This window comes from Tasmannia lanceolata, unplaced genomic scaffold (assembly GCF_043159265.1).
Source record: "Tasmannia lanceolata isolate RefF3 unplaced genomic scaffold, GAP_Taslan_0.1 ptg000018l, whole genome shotgun sequence".
NCBI lineage: Eukaryota > Viridiplantae > Streptophyta > Magnoliopsida > Canellales > Winteraceae > Tasmannia > Tasmannia lanceolata.
The window spans coordinates 57,602,614-57,624,817 of NW_027518695.1; the positions used below are offsets into that span (position 1 = coordinate 57,602,614).

Below are 22,204 nucleotides of genomic sequence, written 5' to 3' on the forward strand. Positions count from 1 at the left end.
AAGGAAAAATATTTCTAAAATTTCCTACTTTTGTACACGTGTAAAAATGATAAAATAAACCAACCCTATTCAATTTTCAGTTAGAGGGACCTTAATATCCCTCTAAATTAACCATAATCATCTAATTTCCTTCTAAATCATTGAAAGAAAAAATTTCCCATGAAAAAATTTCAGTTAAAAATGTTTTTCTTGGTACGGGACCATATCTAGGGATGATCACCCAATACCCCATAAGATGAACGGTTTGGATCACTTGCCCTTGTGCCTTTTCTCACACGTGCAATTTGAGGCTCCATCGAAACAAACAGGCGGGAGATTTTCACCCCTCTTCGCGCTTCTTAAACCCCCCCTCTCTGTTCCAACATCAAAACCCTAAAAATCCTCAATACTCCATGTTAGGGTTTCATCTCTACAAACCCTAATGGACATCCACAAAGGCTCATGGATTCTCGAATTCCTCCTTTGCCAACCAATCGAAGACTGGGGTACTCAACAGACTCATCTCAATTCTCCCCACTTGCAGACAAGATCTCCGTCTAAAGAAAACAATACTCTTGAGAAGAATCTGTACATCACTTTTGAAATGTTCAATCACAGAGAAAATTCTCGATTCCTTGGAATCAATTGAATGGATCGACCGTGGAATCGGAATTAGGGTTTCGGAATCGATGAAGGCTGCATACTGTGCGTTGGCAGTGGAATGCGCAGCCAAGTTTTTTCGGGAGAATTGTGTTAAATCTGTTGAGAGAATTTGGAAAATTAGGGTTTCTGAGATGGAGGGTTTTGATTTGGGTTCGGAATGGTTGAGGGAATCGAGGGATGAGATAATAGAGGCGATTGGGAATGAGAGTGTTCGTGATAATTTTTTGATGAAGGATACGCGAAAGGATGCTTTGGAATGTGTTTGGGTTTTTTTGGAGGAGGCTGTGGAAGAATTGGGTCCTTCTTTTTTGGAATTTGCAGCGGAAATGGTTTGTACTAAGGAGGAAAATGCTTGGATTTTGGATGGAAATGTTAGTTGAATTGAGTTAGGGGATGGTGTCTATGGCATGGAATTGGATCCCCCTATTGAGATGGAGAAGGAAACTGTGCTTGAACCAGCACAGATAGGTTGGTTGTCTGATGTTTAATTTTAGTTTTCTGAACTGGAATTGCTTTTTCTCAAGGATACTGATACTGGCAATATCATGTTTCAATAATTGCACAAAATCAGCTTGTCTTTTCTTCTTTAATTGGCTTCCAAAAGCTTTTTGGGAACTATAATAACCTTTTAAATCTGTTTAAACAATAAAATTCAATATGAATTAGTTCAATTACAAAAACAATTACTGTTTTCTAACTTGAAATTGCTTTTGCTAAATCATCTTGTTTAATTGTCATTCTGTGCTGGTTGGATATTCTTACTGTTACGTGCTTAATTGGTCGTAAGGCCGTAACACAAATAAGCAAAGGAAAAGACAAAAAAAGAGAGGGGGAGAGAGGTTGATTCGAGGCAACCGGACCTCCTAATGGTTCAATTCGAGAGGAACCATAACTCTCCTGAAAATAAGCTTCTGCTTTGGTTGCAAATTCTCTACATTTTCATTGAAATATAAGAACTTAAAATACTAGCAGGAAAAGAATGCCAAATCATCAACTCATTTTCCCACTACCATGACACATAATAAAAACTAACACCCACAACCTTGACGTAAATAACTATCTAATAACTACTTTGTAACTAAAGCATATACACCATAACATTAATCGGTTACGAACTTGAATCAGTTCGCAACATAATTGATCTTCTTAGTGGGAAGATCAGGCTTCTGGACCCACTTCGAGTGAAGGTTGTTAACTTACCAACTTCTTCAAAAGCTAAAGCTGTTGGAGAAAGGCGTTATTTATCTTTTATACTTTAACACTCCCTCGCACGTGTGGCCCACTTGGCAAACTCACATGTGGTCCCACTTTGGGCCGACCATCGCATGTGGATTTTTACTCTCCGGGAGGTTTGAACTCGAGACCTTTGGCTCTGATACCATGTTAAATTTAGAGAAATTTCTATTATTCTTGGATTTCTTAGTTGCTTTACAAAGAGCCCTAATGTGTGTTTATATAAAACACCCGTAGGGATAAATATAGAAAGAGATCATGATAAGAAGGGAAAGAGATAAACCTAATCTAATTCACTTTCCTAATCTAACACAACTACTCAATATAGCCCAATCAGATCAAATATGAGGAGATTTGATCTTAATCTGATTTTATTCTCTAATATGCCTCCTCAAACGTTTATGGATTGAAAATCAATATATGTTTGATTACAATAGATATCCCCAAAACGAAATGTAAATTTTTTTGATGCACACTGCTATGATTGATGTCCGCCTGTTGTTGATATTGTTGAACATAGAATTGCTGCCTGTTGTTGAAGAACGTGTCGCATGAAAGATGAGCCACACAGAGCCTCAAAGAACGAAATTGGACTCAAGCCAGAATGGGAGAGTGTTTAGGCCGGTTTTGAATACCAATCCTTCTGGAAATTTGTCACAATGGACCAAAGGCTTGATGGGCAAGACATCATGGGTCGAATACCGATCCCCATGGAATTTAAAACTACCCTCGCAGGCATGAACCTCAAGGAATCGAGGCCCCTCAATTGAGTAGAGCGATCAAGATCAATTTCAAGCACGGACCTTGAAGAGGTACCTCGACTGAAATAAGAAATGGAGATTTGAAAATTAAAGATTTGGAAGAAAGGAGAAATGAGATGAGGAACAACAAACGACTAATGTATTGACGGCAACAACAAGACGAAACTTTGAAAAAGGCAAGAAAAAAATGTGCACATATCAAATATGAGGAGTGTTATCGAATTTGGGATGGGGTGCAAATATCAAATTTGGGGTTGTAAGATGAGATGGGCATAAGAAAACAATGGGCTTAAAAAAAGGAAAGGGAAGACACTTTGGGAAAAAATAGAAGCAAAGGGTGGTAATATCAAAACCTTTTTTTTTATGGGCAAGCTGGGGTTAGGCGGACCCCGTTTAGAATTCATTAAATAGAAGGAAAAAAGAATACAATTGGAGAAGGAGCCAACATCGGCCAACAAAAAAGAAAACACAATACAAGCAGGTTCCACCCAAGTTTAGTCCTTAAGCCTAACATATTTTTGACCATCTCTATCAGAGTTTATCTGATCTAAACGTTTTTGAGATAGCAGCAGTGGGGGAATGTATGCCCCCTTGCAAGGGCAAAGCCTCTTTGAGAGAGAGTCTGCAGGCGCATTTCCTTCTCACCATATATGCGAGATTCTCCATACCGAAAATCGAAGCAGACAGGATCTGATCTAATGTACAATTTGGCAGGATCTGATCTAATGTATAATTTGGGTTGCCTTCCATGGCGTACAGGCCTTTCTCTCTATGATTTGAACCGTCGGCAAAGAGTCCACTTCAATCCAAATTCGCTTAATTCCTATAGCCACTGCCGTCCTGAGGCCATGAAGAATAGATTGAAGCTCGAGCATGTTGATATCAACGCTTTCGAAGCTCGAGCATGTTGATATCAACGCTTTCATCGCATTCCACGATTTCTGAGTATACCATCATGACCATTCCTCTGTCATTTCGAAGTAATCCGCCAATGCTGGTTCCTTCCTCCTCCAGAGATGCATCACTGTCTAATTTGACCTCTTCTTTCTCAGGTTTCTCCCATGTGCAGTACCTTTCAGTATCTAATGATGGGAGGAATTTATGTTCAAAGTGTGTAGCAGCTTGGAAATTTGTTTCAGTCGGGTTATCTTGAAGAGGGAGGCCTTTAATGCGAACACGGATGTCGCTGATGATTTCCTTGAGGATCAGAGCTTTATGGCTGGACTTATTTTCGAAGATTCGCTGGTTTCTCTCTCTCAAACAGTATATGGTAGATTGGAAACCCAATTTTAGAGCCGTGGCCCTCTGCCCTCTTCCTTTAACGGATTCTCTAATCCAATTTTCTTCCTCCAGAATTGAATTTTTTGGTTTTCTTCTTGATCCTATTCGCCATAGAATCGACCTTCATATCCAGGCCGAGTACCCACATTTGAAAAACAAGTGATCGGTGCTTTCAGCAGCTGCTCCACATAGATTACAGGTTGTGTCGATACGGATGCCCAGATGAGCGAGCCTTTCTTTCGTATTCAGCCTTCCCTGGATAGCCTTCCAAGTAACAATGGCTTGACTGTGGCTGAACCCTTTGCACCAAATTGTTTTGCACCATTCAGGCTTCCCATGATGCTTTCTGATTTCTTCCCAAGCTGATTTGACTGTAAATTTTCCGCTTGGTTCCAGTTTCCATATTGGCAGGTTCTCTTGGCTTCCACTCCTCAGAATTTGACCCAGAATTATTTTTTCTTCCTTCAGGGACTCCTTAAACAAAACAGGGTTCCATACTCCTTGGCTTGTGACATTGTCCCTCATTTTCATTGTAGCAAGGGAGGAGTAGGTACTTCTTTTAGAAATGAGTGTAGTCAGCACCCCCTTCGGGTGCCACGACTGATTCCATAATTCGATGCTGCTTTCGTCCCCCACAAGATAACAAACATGCTGTTTTGCTATATCTCTGGATTTGAGGATGCTTCGCACTCCCCACGATGGCTTTGCTGGAACCGGGATGGTCCAAATGTTTTTGTGCTTTACATATTTTGCGTGGAACCAGGCCGTCCAAAGAGAATTCTTTATGCTAATGAGGTGCCAAAGGTTCTTAATCTGCATGCTCTTCTTTACCTCTGCCAGCCTTCCTAGACCAAGGCCTCCCTCTCATTTAGGCTTGCAAATGTCGCTCCATGCTATTGTGTGAATTTTTTTCTTCTCTTCTGTCCCCCCAGATGAAGTCTCCGAAAATCTTCTCAATGCTTTCCAAGATTCCAGAAGGCACATTGAAAGCAGCAGACTAGTATAACTGGTAAGTGCTTAAAACCGATTTCACCAGCTCCACTCTACCTGCCTGAGATAGGGATTTGCTAGCCCAGGATTGAATTCTCTTTCTGATTTTTCCAATCAGCAGCTGACAATCATCCTTCTTCATTCTCGAAGTGAAAAGAGGTAACCCCAGGTACTTAATTGGCAGCGTGCCTTCTTGCATACCCAAGGTCCTACTGATTTGCTCCTTTTTTCGACTGCTTGTTCCTGCAAAGAACACTTCACATTTAGATTTGTTAGCTTCAAGACCAGTTATATCAGTAAAATCTGTCAGACATTCCAACAGCCCCTTTGCTGCTGTCCTGGTTGCATTCGAGAAGATCATCAGATCGTCCACGAACATCAAGTGAGATACTGTGAGTTCGCCCTGAACGAAAGGAGTAGAAAAGGTGTGATTTTGTCTAGCTTTCTCCAGGAGCAGAGTTAGGATCTCCATGACTAAGGTGAATAGCAACGGAGAGAGCGGGTCCCCTTGCCTTATTCCATTGGAGGAGGTGAAGTAACCACGCAGAGAGCCATTAATCATGATGGCAAAAGAGGGCTTTGAGATGCACTCCGTGATCCAATTTACCCAGGTCTGGTTAAAACCTTGCCTAAGCATGAAACCTGCAATGGTTTGTCGGTTGACATTGTCAAATGCTTTCGCCAGATCAACTTTTAAACACATTGCAGGTTTATGGTTGGGCCTATGAAAATTGTGTAATAAATCATGGGTCAGCAAGATATTTTCCTGAATTTGTCTCCCTCTAATGGAAGCTGATTGCGGAGCACTCACCAGCTTACCAATCACCCGTTTTTAACCTCGAAGCTAATATTTTTGTAATGGTTTTATAAATTACATTGCATAATGAAATATGCTTGAATTTGGAGGGGGAGGTGGAGTCTGGGCCTTTTGGGATCAAAGTGAAGAAGGTCAAATTCACCTCAGCCAGCAATTTTCCACTTTTGAAATTTTTTTGATTGCTGCAACAAAGTCATGTTTAGTAAGGTACCAGAAATGCTTGAAAAAACTTGCATTGAAGCCATCTGGCCGAGGGGTCTTTTCACCATCTGCTTTTAGAATTGCTTCCTCTATTTCCTCTGTGGATACAGGACGAGTTAGATGATCAGCTTCATCTGCGGTCAACTTGTGAAGAGGTTCTGGGGGATCCTTTACGCTCCTCTTGTTTGCATTCAGCAGGCCCCGAAAATAATCAATAAGGATGTTTTCAATTTCCTATGGCTCTGTAGTGAGAGCTCCTTCCTCCATTTTCATCGCGATGGTCTGATTGGAACTTAATCTGGATTTTATTGCCGAGTGGAAATTTTTTGTGTTGGAGTCTCCCAACTGCAACCAGCTGACTGTTGATTTCTGCCTCGCTATATTTTCTTCCAGGATCCTTACTTTTAAGAATTCATTTATGAGGTTTGTCTCTTTGTCTTTCAGGCTGTTACAATTTGGATTAGCAACTATCTTCGTCTGGATTTCCTCAAGCTCTTTTTTGATAATAGGAGAAGTGATGTCGATTCGACCAAACATTTCCCTATTCCATATGGTTATATGCTTCTTTACTTCCTTCATCTTTTGAGTTAACCTGAACATGGGGTTGCCGTTTACCTCAATTCTCCATGCTTTCTCCACAACTGGGAACAGAGATAGGTCTTGCAACAAGGTATTTAGGAACTTGAAGGGCTTAGGCCCTAAACTTTTGAAGTCTCGCAGCTTGACAATAATTGGGCTATGATAAGAAATTCCTGGGTTTAAATATTCCGCATAGGATAATGAGTATTGGGTTAGCCATGCACCATTTATCAGAGCCCGATCTAGCTTAGCAAACATTTTTTTTCTGGTTAGAGCTCGATGATTCCAGGAATAAGGATTTCCAATCGATCGAAGATCATTTAGATTGCAGTTTTGGATGCATTCGTTGAATTCATCCATATCTTCGATTTTCGGCATTGCTCCTCCCTTTCTTTCGCTATGGTACCTTATTGCATTAAAGTCTCCTATGAGAATCCAAAGTTGGCTAATTGTACTTACAATTTGCTCCAGGTCTCTCCACAGAATTCTTCAATCAATGTTGTAGTTGTGGCCGTACACAGCCGTTTGAGTAAAGCTCTTATTCAATTGTATCATGTGAACTTCAGCATGTAAGAACTGGCTAGTTTCCATCTTCATTTGTAATTTACTCTACCCGGATCCCAAAGAATCCAAACTCTACCCTTGATAACGTTCTGATAATTTTCCCAATAGTTCCAGTCCTCTTGAATGTCATTGACAAATTCTCTAAGCTTATGGGCTCTAGCTTTCGTTTCCATGATGCAGCAACTGGGCAATTTATGCTTTCTGATCAAATCTCTGATTTCATCCCTCTTTGTTTTGGAGCACAATCCTCTGATGTTCCAAGACCCTATAATATTCATTGATTTGTGAGATTCAAGGTGATTTGGGCTCCTGAAGAGTCTGTACAACTGGTACTTGAGCTCGCCCCTTTAAACTTCGGATCAGTTATTGTTTCAACTGGCGCACAATTCCCAGGAGATTGATCTGAGCCATTTCCTGCGATGATCCTGATAATTTCCTTCGGCTTCCAATGATCCGTGCTTAATTTCTGTTCAACCGAGGTATGGCCTTTCGTTTGGATCTCAGTTCTACTTTCCTGGACATTTCTGATGGATAGGGCTAAGCCAGGGGACCAATCTTTTCTCAGATTAGCAAATGCTGAGGGGGGTTCATGGTCTGAGAGTGCTTCACTTTCTTCTTCCGACGGCCTTTGCTCCTCTTCTTCTTTCTGATCTTTTGCCTCTTCATCTTCATTCAGAGTTTGTAACACATTGAAGTGGTTGTGAGTTTTAATACTGGGATGCTGAACTGATTTTGAGGGTCTTTCCACTTCAGTGGATTTTCTTTTTCTTACTTGAAAGTTTTCCCCTGTGTCTGTAATTTTTTGAACTTGGTTTTCCAAATTTCTGCCTTTCTTTGTCTGTTTGGGCCTCCACTCCTGCTTTGAGGTAACAATTGGGATAGTTCTTTCAGTACCGAGGGGGCATACCTTTGCCGAATGACTAAAAGTATTGCATTTGTGGCATGAATTGGGTTTCCAATCATATTTGACAGGTTCAAAAGTAATTTCAGAGGAAATTCCAATTTGGATGGTGTTTGGGAGGTTTGTGCCAGCTTCAATTTTCCACACAAATACGAGCAAAGCTCAATCGCGAAGATTCAGCTGTTTGGCTGTCCATGTAGAGGGGTTTTCCGAATCCGTTAGCAATTTTGCTAAGGATTCTGTTCGTGCAGAATTTTAGATGAAGATTTGGCAATTTAATCCAGATTGGGATATGCTTCAGGTTTGCCTTTTCCACCAAAACATCTTTGGACCATTTTCTTAGAATAAGAGGTCTACCACCATAGTTGTGGGCCAGGGTTTCCAGCACTTGAGAGCAGTCTTCTGAGTTTGTAAATTTGAATAGGAAGAACCCATTACTCATGGCGATGAGCTGTACATCCCCTTTCCACTTCCATTTTCTGGCTAGATGATCTCTCAGAGCCAGAAAATAAGGTCTTCGCCTAGAGGAGTCACTCCTGATTGATGCTGTCCCAATAACTCTTCCCAACGCAGGGAGGTGGGGGAAATCCGATTCAGCCACTGCCTTTTGTGAAGCGTTCAGAATTTCTCTGGTCTCGTTTGGGCCCTCCACAGTGCTTTCCAAGCCTTGACTTTCAAAATTTGAAATTAGCGGTTCTGTTTGGGCGTGGGGTTCAAGAGATGGTTAGCATTATCCATCGGATCTAGGCCTAGGCTCTAGGCTTTCCTTTAATGGACTGTGCCGGAGGATTTGGGGAATATTTCCACAAATAGCAAATTTTCCTTCTCCTTCCTCTTCCTTCGTTTCCCGCCCATGGTTGGCCTCTTCAGGAAATATATACTGGTTCAGCTTGGGGGCTGAGGGTGGGGCGAAATCGGCATGGTAGTCCACTTCTTCAAGCAGCTTTGTTCTCTGATTTTTAGGATTTTTCTCCTTCTTCTTCTCTTTGCCATGGCTTTGATTACCTATGTTTCTAGGCGATGCACCTCTGGTTTATCAAAAATTTTATGGACCCTTGTGCCTCTTTTGAAATGTGTGGTGGGGTCGAAACCTTGTGTAACTTCTTCTTCCTCGTATCTTCCTTCTCTGAGAGCTGCTATGTTTTTATAGATATCCTTTTCTCTATCTGATATCCAGAGGGGGGCTTGAAGGGCTTGGGCCCTCAGATTTTTTTCGAGATCATTATCTAGAAATGAAAGATCCTCATCTGGCCAGTATCCATGGCCTGCTTGGATAGCATCTCCAAATCCCAGAGGGGAGTCCTTACCTGGGTCTGAATGTTCAGAAAAACTTTTTTCAGGAGAGTTATGAGCAAAAAGAAGGTCGTCGAAACCATATTCTGCTTCAAGTTCTTTCACAGCTTGGGGGATGCCTGGATCAGGGGGTTTCTCCATGAGCAACCCGAGTAGAGGACCAGCTATAAGAGGGTTATTGCAAAAGAACTTCTTAGCATAGAAACATTAACCTAGGGGTGAGTAGTTTGCAAAGGACAAAAGGAAAGAGTGTTGGAATGAAATGGGATATGGGAACCAAAGAATCCATGGCCCATAACATCACTGAAGTTGGGAATACAAATATCTGGGCAGTTGAAACCATAGGCCGTGCTTTTGATTACATTGCAATCATCATGACTCATGACATGCATAGCTTGACTTTCATGCCTTTCTTTTTTTTAATGAAATAAAAGGAAGAGTAAGAACCCATCTTTTATTTCTTCTTCAAACTAGAGGCAGCAAATCGGGGAGGAGATTGCTGTGATACTTGAGCGGGTGACAACGGCGAGATTGAACAGATAAGAGATGGTGAAATATGTTTGTGTTTATAAGTCTAGAGAGAGAGGAGAAACCAGAGGCTGTGCAGATGTTGGGAAAAAAGGGCAGTAGAAGCACCGGGAGAGTTGGTGGCTGGGCGGACGGCAAAATCGCTGTCCGCCAGAGAGCGGAAGTGCTTGTTTTGTGGTTAGTGACATATCAATGGCTCTGATACCATGATAACTTACCAACTTCTCCAAAAGCTTAAGTTGTTGGAGAGAGGTGTTATTTATCTTTTATACTTTAACAAAGGTTCTATGCACAGAAACACAGTTTTGAGTTTGGAATTATTCATTAATTCGAAAAAGACTGCTTGGATGTTATTTATAAATAGAGAACCTAATTGACCACTTCCTCTAGGACTTCTTTCCAAGAAAATATAGATAACTCTTATCTCTAAGACTCCTATCCATACCAAACAACTAGGCAGAGAATTCCACAAGCTATTTAAAGTATAAATTAATTTATTCTACCCTAAGTGGGACCGTCTAGGGACACAACAGTTCTCTGTTTTTGTTATGTTTTTGTCCTGACAAGTTTTCTTATCAGTCTTCATTTTGAAATAAAAAGTTAAGCAATTGCATGATTGTAACTTATGCGTGTGACTACGGTAATTTTATATTCTTCATGTTTTGTTTCATTGTTTTGGTGCTAATATACTATCCTTGTTTGTTATTTTATCTTTCTGAATTCCACAATCAATCTGAGAAAGTTTTCTTTTGACATACATTGCCCAGATAAATGTAAAGGGACTTCACAGCCTAGAGAGAAAGATGTACCCATTAAAGAAATAACTTCTGCAGAGGAAAGAGAGAAGCCTAGAGAGAAAGATGTACCCATTCAAGACATAAATTCTACTGAGGAAAGAGAGATTGCAATGCCAAAAGAAGTAGGCACTTCTCACGTTGTGAATCTGGGTAGCTGTGTAATAGGGAATAAATATGATGGCCTGTCTACACCCAATGTAAATAAAGTACGAGAGGACCTTAAATCCAGCTGTATAAATCTGCAAACAGTTGTGAAAGATCCTCCCCCAGATTCTCTGAAAATGGCTGAAAGAATATTAGTAAATATGCCAATTGAACAAATAAATCAGGAAGGTCCTGAAGACAATCATAATCTGGTAGATGTAGATTTGTGTAATTCTTCTATTGATAAGGGTGTTGAAGCTACTCATGTCGGGGAAACTAATACGGTAAACCAGAATGACAGACAGGATGGAGCATCGTGGCCTGGATTTATGGTTCGGAATAGGACTGCCCATACTTATGAGGTAATGATTGAATTGTCCTTTGTTGTGTTATTCTTCATTTCTTTTCTGTTTACATTGTTTATAAGCATATCGAGTAGATAATGCTGTTTTGTAAATGTCATTTAAATATACAAGGGACTTGAAATTTATATTCCTGCTGATCATAAATTTTTTTGTTGGAATATGGCCTTCTTCTCCGGCCTTCATCTATAATGGACAGTATACATAAGGGGAAAACATGGGTTTCCATGCCCATCTCCCCATGCCATTTAGAAACTTTGAAGCCATTTATCTATCTATATCCATCTCTATACCAATTATAAGTAGAACGTTGGGGTTGCCATGAACAATTCCTATTTTTAATACCAAATGTAAATAAAATAAATGAAAATCTAGGCTGTTTTGTAAATCTCTCTATCCAGCCCCTAGGATATTTAAAACCCTAGAAATGTAAATCTCTCTCTATTAATCATCTATGCTGTTTAAAATTCTAAAAATGTAAGTCTATCTCCGTTAGGTCCTTACCCATTCAAAAGATTCAAAACCATATAAATGTAAATCTCTCTCTATTAAGCTTGTCAAAGCATAACTGCCCTTCTCCAACAGCTTAAGCTTTTGGAGAATTCGGTAAGTTTCTAACATGGTATCAGAGCCAAAAGTCTCGAGTTCAAACCTCCCCGAGGTCAAAAGAAAAAAAATCCACATGCAATGGTCGGCCCAAGGTGGGACCACATGTGCCACGTGTTTGCCAAGTGGACCACACTTGAGGGGGAGTGTTAAAGTATAAAAGATTAAATACTGCCCTTCTCCAACAGCGTAAGCTTTTGGAGAAGTCGGTAAGTTTCTAACAAAGCCTTTAGGCTATTTTAATCTTTGCGTATTAGATATATAATATGTTATTTAAGCCTTATAACTGTAAATTTATATATTAATAATAAATACCTTGCACTTATAAACAATACTATGATGTGATTTAAATACATGCACATAAAAAGAAAAAGAAAGAAAGGTGGCTCTAGTCCCCATTCATCTCACATGTATGCCATCTGATTTGTTGATATGATGGGTAACTTTGATCCAACCCATTGAAGTTCGTCCCACGTGATTGAATGATCCTAGAATCTTGATCAATAAGGTGTCTTTAGGAACTTTCCATGAAAAGCTACGTCATTGATATTTTGTATGGAGTTATCTTACAAATGGGATATTCCTGAGGCATTGGGCTATGACCATGTACACTAACTCAAGGGGACCACACATGTGTCATGTGAGACCCAAGACAGGAGTATTTACACCCACGACCCCCAACCCAAAAAAAAAACATTAATCATTAGCGCATATATTTTGCATGAATATTTAATGGACTTTGTGTGGCTCCTAAGGTTATTTAAAACCTTATAAATGTAAAATTTCCTTTAAATATTAAATATATACTTATATATAAAGCTGAATGTGGTACGCTGTGGTTGTGCCACGTGGCACCCCTCTGCAAACCACATCTTTTCCTTTTTTTTAACCCTCTTTTTTTTTTTAACGCAAAAAACCCAAACCATTGTGGCTATTCGACAACGTCACATTTTTTTAAAATTTTTCAAAAAGGGTGTGGCTTTTCAGAAACGTTTTATAACTTAAAACGCTAATCCTATTCTAACGGTTCTCCAACTCTCCCTCCGACTTGCTTTCCGTTTAAGGTACGAGAGCCCCCTCCTCCTTTTTATTTGGTAAAAAAACATTTAAGTAGCATTTTTCAAAAGAATGAAGAAATTTATCCTGAAAATTGGGTTTTTTGTGTTGAGAACAGATTTGGGTTTGTAACAAAAACCTAAATTTTTTAGACGAAAAAAATTAAATAATCACTAACCCCTTTGTGGTTGAATCCCTCTTTGTTAGAGTGTTCGAGTGCTTGAAAATATCTCTTTATCGCCTCATTTAATTTGGAGAAATTCTAATAATCTTTGATATCCAAGCGCCGCTGCACTACGGGTCTCTGATATCGTTTTCTGCAAGTGAAGAAGACGAGAGAGTAAAAGCAAATTAAATTAAAATAACAATATCTTGGAAAATGACAAGGAAAGAAATTCGTTCTTATCCCCTCATATCATGTTCTTTTTCCCAATATAAGGCACATCAATCTAAACCTGGCAAAAAGTACAAAAGTTTTTTTTGGTTTTTTTTTTCCGTAATTGTCATATTTTTTTAATTTTCTTTGTATGTTTTTTGGTAATTGTCATATTTTAATACATTCTATTGGTATTTTTTTTGGTAATTTTTCTACTTTGCTTCCTTTTGTCATTAATTTTTCATTTAAAACTTAGTACCCGCATGATTATTATAAATTGCTTTTATCTATTGCTAGCCACCTTTGCCCAAATCGTACTTCTGCAGCAAAGGATGGGCGACAAGCCGAAAAGTACATTCGGCGAAAGTGGCTAGCGAATCCCTATTTAAAAAAAAAATCTTAAAAAAAGTATTATAATATTATTTAAACCCAAGTTTTAAAATTTTATATATAAACTTTAAAATTTATAAAATTAAAAAGGGATCCTTTTGATTTAATAGTTTTAAATATATTTATAAAAGGAATTTATAAATTAAGGATTTTACATATTTATAAATTAAGGAAACTGAGAGTAAATATTTATAAATTAAGGATTTTACATATTCATTTGGAAGGTTGCTATGAGAGTAAAACGGGGAGACGTGGGATATTTATGGTTTCACTGGATGCAATGAAATCATTAAGGAAACTGAGAGTAAATAAGGAGACGTAGGATATTTTAGGGATCATGGAAATGGTTGACGAAATTGGAATTCTTTTCACTGGATGCAATGAAATTGAAATTGGAATTCTATTTGACCAATTCTGTATTCTAATGGTGGAATTACAGTGCGTTTATTCTGGACTTGCGAATTGGAAATTTGCTTGGGCAATGGAACCAGTGTATATGATTGCATATGAGATTAGGGTTATTGCAAAAAAGGTTTGAATCTCAATCTTGGTCTTTATATCTACACATCTGCATTTGGTTTAATCCCTCTCTTCATTGGGATCTTTTCTCTTTTTTGTCTTTTTCTTATTCCTTTAGGGGTTTTATTTCCATAATTCCATTTCATTGGTTAAATAAGCCCCTTTAAGTTGTTCTTTATTTCCTTCTATATAAAGTCCTTGCTATCTGAATGAAATCCAATTTTGTATGCAAAGTGACTACCATACAGTCAAGATTGTTCACTATATATCAGTCATGCTAATCTTTATTACCATGAAATTATTTTTTATTGTAGAAGAGATTTTATTTCCTCTAAGTTAGTGATCTTCTTCATATTTCCTCTAGCTGTAATATTTACACACATATATGTTGATATTTCTTTACCTGACATTTGTATGTAGCAATGTTTCGATTGCTTGATTTATTAATTTTAATAGTAGCGATTACCTTGAATTACAGATATGTTGATTATTTGATTCAGTTTTTGTTGGCTGCCTGGTGGGAAAAACACATGTTTCATTTTGTTTGGGGTTCTTCTCTTTCTTTTTAAGTGGGACAGAACTAATACTATTTTCGTCGATTCCCATTGAAAGGTGATGCTGAAATGATTAGACACATGAGCAAGACCATATTCAAGTAAGTAGTTATGACTTAGGAGTGATTTTCGGATTGGCCTTATTATAATTTGTGATTAGTAGCACATCAATTTTGTTTAACTGTTGATGTTTTATAGGTCACACCAAAGATCTTACCCATTAATGTTTGCTGAGATCGATCAATGCAGCGTATAGTGCATGAAGCGTGGTACCTGAAAAATTTATGCAAGAGAGACAAAAAATGTAAGCCGGGAGTTGCAACTAGATGGGTCAATTGAGTGGATGGATGATGAAGATATCAACCAAATACCTACCCTGCACATCGGGAACTTCTCATAAGTTGAGTCTCCTTGGTATTCCTTTTCACATGTAAATGTTTTTCCATGTTCATTGAATGCCTAAAAGAACAATCCATCTATGGCTTTAATTTTTTTGCGTGTGAAAAACCACATAGATATGTGGCTAAATCAATACCATATTCAAGTTACTTTCAGTTACGCCATGGGTGAGAAGGTACAGATAACACACAATACTACAGTTGATTGTTTGAGAATGAAATTGTGTTGAAAAATTAGCATTGGAAACTTATGGACTAAATGTTCCATTTACATTTCTGGGTTATTTTGTCATGTTAAACATCACATTTTCTCCATTGTTTCAATTTGAGACAACAAACCTGATTTGCAAATCACCAAATCCTCAAGTATATGTTGCTATGTATTTCTGAGGTTTAAATTTGCCTGTCCTTCATCTCCATACATCTCTGGATTTAAGCTTCTTCTTCCATTTCTATATGTGTATTTTTTTCATTTTAAATGAAATTTATTGAATTCCTTATTTGGCAGGGAGGTAAGAGGTGGTTGAGGTGGCTAGCAAAATGGGAATAAATGAGACTAAGGCTTCAAGTGAGGGTGTAGTTCATTTCTCTTTAGTTTGTGAATTTAAAAACGGGGCAAATACAGACTTTCATTTCATATGTAGTTTCTATTGCTAATCACATCAACATAGACAAAAAAAAAATACCACAGATGCAATATTTACTTATGTATAAACTGTGAAAGTTAATGATTATTTCCTACTATGTCAGTCACTTTGTTTGTTTAAGAGCAGTACTGATAAAATATATAACTCAACACAACTGAATAGTAGAACGAGGATAACCTGGGTAAATAATTCACTGGGTAAATAATTCACTGATTGTTGTAGGAGATCAAATTAGTAAGCTTATGTAGTTGGTAAGCTGTCAACATAACATGTCCATGATACCATTCCAAAAAAAAAAAAAAACATAACATGTCCATGGGTGGAAGAGATTTGTTTGAATACCGATATTATCAATATCATTGTGTAGGGTATGCTCAGGAATCCCTCTTAGTTAAGTCGGCCCGTCATGGTCAAATCCCAATCTTTGGGAAGAGGCCTTTGTGAGAAATAAATTTGTAATCATCAATCTTTTTTAACCAGTTCTTGTAGAAAATCAGCATGATAATAGATCAAGCTGCATCAATATTATTTCCAGCCTTTGGGATTGGAGTTATACTCACTATAGGGACAAATAAATCTCATAGAACCTACTCAAATGTAAGAACTGTATTCACTATTTTCTCACATTTCCAAATTGCATATTTTGTTATGATTGTATTTTTTTAAGAAGGTTTTAAATCACACTTTTTTTGCTGTCCCGTGCATCGCACAGGTTGGCCCACTAGTATATTATAAAATATAATTTCTTTATAGCTACTAAATATCTTATACATGCAAATTCCTATAAAGCTATTAAGTGCTGTATATCTGTAAATTCCTTTATCTATTAAATTACTAATTTTTTGAAGCTCCAACTCTTTTTTACATGATAAAAAACTACTCAGCCGCGCCAATTGAGTACTCGACCGGGTCGTGCCGAGTCGACTAGGATTTTCTTCAACCGTGTTTTGACCACATCCGTGTTTTGAAACACTGCCTAAAACGGCCAAAGTTGGGACCCATGCCATTCATCTTGCGATCAAACATGGTTTGGGAATCCAGAGTGTGATAAATAAGGAAACAACAAGTGGAGAAGGAAACGGTGAACTCAAGTTGAACCCAAAGCAAAGTTGAAATTCGAGACCTGGAGTGAAATGTATTAGTTCATAGTTGAACGAAACCTGAAATAAGCAAAAGGTAAATAAAAAATCGATGCAACTTAGTATGCGAGGACATTGACATTGACACACCATCGCGGGTGCTACAGCCGTCGACTGCACCATCTAGGAAGGGTCTGCCAAAAGGGAGATGGGTCAGCCAAATGGCATTGTTCGAGAGGTGGAAGGCAAACAATGGAGAATCAATTTGACCCGGTGAACATCAGGGTTGCCACACCGGTATTCTAGGGTCGATCGGGGCTCATTCCAGAACTGGGCTGAGTCAACGAGTCAGTTTCCGGCAAGATATCACATTCTTTCGCTTTTAATGTCCATTCGTCTGTAGAATGGTCAAAGCCTAGATTTTTATCACCCACAGCAAGATGATGGCGATCATCATTGCTTCTGACCAAAGGAGAGAGGCGTCGATCTACAAAGCACCTATAACCTTTTACTTGATTTGGCACCTCTCTCCAAACCCTAATAACATTACATGTTTTTGACCTTCCGGCTATATGATTGATCACAGATCTACGGTGTAGATCATCTTGAGAGTAGAACGCATAGGAAACCCTATTTGCTTTGTTCGCATTAGACTTTCCAGTTGTTGGATGTATGAGTGTTCTACAGTGGAGACCACTTGGTGAATAAAAAAAACCCAACAATGTGCTGAACATTTTGCAACCGGCGGATTACCTATCTTGAGCGATGGAAACCCAACAACCGCCATGACAACGTCTTCCTCCTCTAGTGTAATATTCCTCTTTAAGGAACCCCTATACTTTCCAGCCTCCAACACCGTTGGATGTATTGGTGTTTACGGTGGAGGGGGAACCAAAAAACCCAACAAGGTCCTATCTTGAGCGATGGATTCATTCTCCACTGTATTCAAAATTTGAATAAGCCTAGGCCGCCACGACGTCATCTTCCTCCTCTACTATAATGTTCTTTAAGGAATCCTTAGACCTTCCAGCTGTTGGATGTATCGATGTTCTATGTTGGAGACTACTTCGTGAACCAAAAAACCCAACAAGGTGCTGGACATTTTGCAACCGACGGATTACCTATCTTGAGCGATGTGTTCATATTCTCCATAGATTCAAAATTTGAATAAACATAGGCTGCCACGACCTCATCTTCCTCCTCTACAGTAATGTTCCTCTGTAAGGAATCCCCGGCCTTCCCCATCAGTCTGGGCTTTTGGGTATAGTGGTTAAGATATTTACAATTGGTGTAAGAGCAAAACCACATCGACGGTACATGTGATTCTGGTAGTGAACACGATGCAGTGAATCTGTGGCAGCATGCCCTTCACAGAGAGCCATGTGGTAGTGACCCGCTTGGCAGTGTGCCACCGAGTACTTTGGACTCTGGGCGTGGGGGTATTGTGTAATGCTCCTCTTTAAGGAATCCCTGGCCTTCCCCATTAGTTCAAGCTTTTGGGCGTAATGGTTGAGATCTGCTATGGATTGCTCAAACCGCATCATCGTCATCGCAAGAGATACCCTCGATCATTCTTGCCTGCAGCAGTGACCATGCAAACAGATTTTTTATCGGGGTAGACTTGGCTATGCTGGCCCTTAGTCTTCATTTCTCACCATCACTGGAAACCATTGCTCACCGACCCTCATTTTCACCTCATAGTGCAAGGATTGCCATTCTCGCATTTGGATCAACACTCTCGGGCTGTCCAATCTACAACCCTCAATGGAGTCCTTGTCGATCTCTCTCACTTGACCGAAATGGATCAGTAAAGGTCTCAACTACCCAACCGTGTAATGGAATGACTTAGTACTAGCTAAGCTTGCTGGGTGCCAAGGGTAGAGGCTGTCCAGTACACCTCCCATGGGTCCACCAATTCGAGAGGTGTGTGTTTCGGATTTTTCTTTGGCTACCTCAAATAGGTAGGTGCCTGGTCCTATGAGTTTAGTTTTCAGGCCAAATGCGATTCCTCATTTTCTTCTAGCCCATTCCTTCAAAATTTCCATCTCCATTTATATCCATGTAATTCTTTATTCAAGCAGTGCTTCAGAAGTCTTCATTTCATCTCTACCATTTTTATTTCATTATTCTCTTCGGTTCCTCATTTTTCATTGACATGGTGACAATGCTGCCTCTGTTCTTTTTGATCTGCTACCTGGCTTCTCTAAACTGATAGGTAACATGAGAGAAACGAACACAAAATTGTGAAGTTGCGGGAGTGGTATTCGAACCATAGTTTCAAAACTCCCCCACGTCATCATGGACTCCCCTGAGTCAACTCCCTTCTCCCCTGGCCGCGTTCCACAATTTTCATTACAAAGTCAATAAAAACTCCTTTGACTCTCCCTGGTCATGACTATGTTGTTCCGAGTTGACTGGGATTTTCTTCGGACGTGTTTTGACCCACATCCGCATTTTGAAACACTGATTCGAACCACAGTAATGAGTAGGGGTAAGCATTAAAGGAAGAGAGAAGCTTTCAAAAGATATGGCTTACAACCCGTGTATGACAGATTTCAAAAAAGTTGGAAGGCCTGCCTCTTTTACTAAGACAGGGGTTCCATATTGATCAATTCCTTATCTGTAGCTACTCACTAATCTCCACGTTCTCTTTGATTTTGCCTTGTGAATCTGATGTCCTAATTTGTACTATCATTTCTCTGTCCTTTCTATACTCGATTTTTTAGCAGATTTTTACATTTGCTTCTTGAGAAGTAGTTTGGGAATATGCATCTTGAATAGAACCAGCCACCTGCTCCATTCTCCTTAATCCTAGTTTTTAATTGTTCTCATTTGATATTTTGTCTTTACCTTGTTCCTGATTTCTTTCTCTTTTTCAGTCATCTTTCTAGCCCCGAACTTCAAGCACTCTCTCAAAAACCTCAATATTGGACCAAATCACGTCTCTGCAGCTGATTCAATCCATAAAAAAACCTTAGGTGTACTCCATAAGATCAGTTAAGCTTGGAACTTATGCTTAACAACACTCCAAGGTAGTGGCCACTTCCTCAACAGATCACTACCATGGACTTACCTTTCCTTTTCATCCATCGTCCTTTGATCCAGTCTTGGCGTAGATTTTGCATTGCATCAATCCCTCTCTATTAGAGAGAATTCGACTTCGAGCTTGGAGAGATGTACTGAAGAAATTCTTCCGTAAAGTCAAATAGTGAAAGGGAATGATGTGCAGATTCCCTTGTTCATTATGTCGGTTTCGTAGCCGAGGCCCATGTGAGTTTCCTTTGGCCTTCTTGGTGTTGCTATTTTTGTTTTGCTTTATTAATATATTTCACTTGTTCAAAAAAAAAAAAAAAGTAGATGCGGTCTTGATTTTTATGACTTTTATATCTAAGATGAATACTTTTTTGCTTAGGAGTTTCCTCAAACAGTGGTACTGCCTTTTCAGCTGGATCAAGATTCATGTGAGCATTAGCAATATCACAGTAATAACCAAGCCTCTGTTGTGCATTTTATCAAACAATTGATGTACACATGTGCTGCCATATAGGCTTTGTTTTATGATTAGTATTTAGTTACGACGGTGTTCCTCCTTTTTCTTGTAGCTTATAAAGAAACCTAGATCCTCCCCATCATTCTTGTAGACATCAAATCCTTGTAGAATTTTGGTTGGTGCATCTCCTCATTTGGATATTCATCATAATCGAACTCATACAAAATATCTGACAAGGCTGTCATTTTCAGAAATGTCGGGTTCTTCTTTTTCACAATCCTCCTTTCTCCCCCTTTATCTCTACTATATTTTGTTTCTAAGGAATATGTTGTTTTGATGCCTTGCTGCTTCTGTTTGCACTCTCCTTACCATAAAAAGTCGGTTGTAAACTTTTCATTCTTGATGATACCACTCCATGTATCTTGAATGATATAAAAATATATAGTAAATTTGTGGATTAGCCGAGCTTTGCTCAATGTTATTCTCCCATTGGAAGAGAACTTTTTTTCCCATGATGCTAGTGTTCCCCACACACAAACACTAAGATGACAAATTGGAAGTGGGAGAGTGAGGGGAAAATAATGGGGTGCCAGTGTATTTTTTATTTTTATTTTTCTATGACGTGGCTTAGAGTCACACCATAGTAAATAGGTTGAGAAGAACCACGTGAGAAAGATTACATAATACTTGTTGAAAACTTGAAATTGATGTGTCAATGAGATATCATTATATGAAAAGCCATAATATAATGTTCTTGATTTCTCTTCCTATTCATCATCAGGATAAAATAACACTGGTTGATGTTTAACACATTTGTTCTATTCCAACTTTTGCACATTTGAAATCTCAAGTTATGGACTTATGTCACACATTTTTTGTTAATCGAGTTGGTAGTTTTTTCTCCATGCAGTGGGATGAAGATTCGATTGAGTCCTCGTCAAAAAATTCACCAAATCGTTCGAGGGAAATTTGTTTGCCTAGCCCAAAGAACAACGCAATATCTCCGTTGAATAAGCGAGGTGGGACGAGATATAGGAGAAAAAATAAGAGGTGGAGTTTACAGGAAGAAGAGGCTTTAAGAGATGCCGTGCAAAAGTAGGTAGTTGTTTGGGCTAGGAAAAATAGTATCCGAAAATTCCTGTTTATTTTCTATTATTCTTTAATAATTATTGTTAATTGCAGTTTTTGTGTCCATTATAAAGTCATGTGGTAAGTTTACTATCCCTACCTTGACATGATTGTGTCTATTATTAGAATCTAATATATAAAAAGAGGGGTTGGGCCTCTAGCTCACTGGGTAAGGCTTTGTTCTCTGACTTTGAGGTCGGTGGTTCAATCCCAGCTTACCTACCAAAAAAAAGAAAAAAAATTGATCGTGTCTATATGTTCAATTATCTCAAGTTCTCTATCTATTTCTTTGTCTTCTCATTTTCTTGAATAGATTGATGAGGGTTAACCTTTGTACGCACTCATGTTATCTTTTTTCCTGTGAAGGCATGGCACGGGAAGATGGGCATTCATTTTGAATCGCTATACTGAAAACTTCGAGGAGAGAACACCGGTAATTATGATGTCATTGCTCATTTAAAATGAAATCTCTTATGCTGTTTTGTATTCTCGATGGAGGTGGGTTTGATAATGAAAGCTCACATTGCACAGATTGAGGACAAGTGGCGAAATATGGTGCATTAGCTTATTTGATATGCATTGTGTGGTCCTTCAACTTATCAAGTACATTGTCTATTTGTCGTATTTATTTGTGCATTTTCGCTTTTCGTATGCTGGCTGTCTGCTAGAGTCCTATTATTGCTGAAAAAGGTATTATAAGTATTTTTGGAATTGGCCAAACTTCTTATTATCTTTTGAAATCTTTTGCTCTGTAAATGCTCAGTTCCTAATATTTGATTGGTTAACATGCAATCTCTTAAATGCGTCTGTAATTAAGGAAGTTACCAAGACATCACTTTGTTAGTTTTACGCAAATCTCTGAGGTTAA

General features: G+C 38.8%; 1 protein-coding gene across 7 annotated transcripts; it reads left to right on the plus strand.

Moving 5' to 3' along the window:
• The first annotated feature begins 379 nt into the window (after positions 1-379).
• On the plus strand, positions 380-21,276 carry LOC143849884 (uncharacterized). 7 transcript variants are annotated; one of them, XR_013235892.1, is made up of 9 exons: positions 3,079-3,581; positions 3,689-4,721; positions 4,850-4,926; positions 10,558-11,093; positions 13,961-14,053; positions 14,653-14,695; positions 14,793-14,994; positions 15,501-15,560; positions 21,119-21,276. XR_013235892.1 is itself a non-coding variant. In XM_077359170.1 (5 exons), the coding sequence occupies exons 1-4, from the start codon at positions 1,050-1,052 to the stop codon at positions 14,665-14,667; spliced, it is 705 nt and encodes a 234-aa protein (XP_077215285.1). In that variant the 5' UTR covers positions 380-1,049; the 3' UTR covers positions 14,668-14,695; positions 14,793-15,363. The 7 variants fall into 7 exon arrangements, 1 of the variants encoding a protein (XP_077215285.1); XR_013235893.1 differs by having other exon boundaries at positions 3,689-4,712; XR_013235891.1 differs by having other exon boundaries at positions 3,689-4,926.
• The last annotated feature ends 928 nt before the right edge of the window (positions 21,277-22,204 follow it).

Excerpts from the sequence above, each read along its gene's own strand:
- LOC143849884 (XM_077359170.1), top strand. The coding sequence starts at position 1,050 with ATGGAATTGGATCCCCCTATTGAGATGGAGAAGGAAACTGTGCTTGAA. Across the intron at positions 1,111-10,557 it reads GCTTGAACCAGCACAGATAG|ATAAATGTAAAGGGACTTCA; the intron begins GTTGGTTGTCTG and ends TACATTGCCCAG. Across the intron at positions 11,094-13,960 it reads GGACTGCCCATACTTATGAG|TGCGTTTATTCTGGACTTGC; the intron begins GTAATGATTGAA and ends GTGGAATTACAG.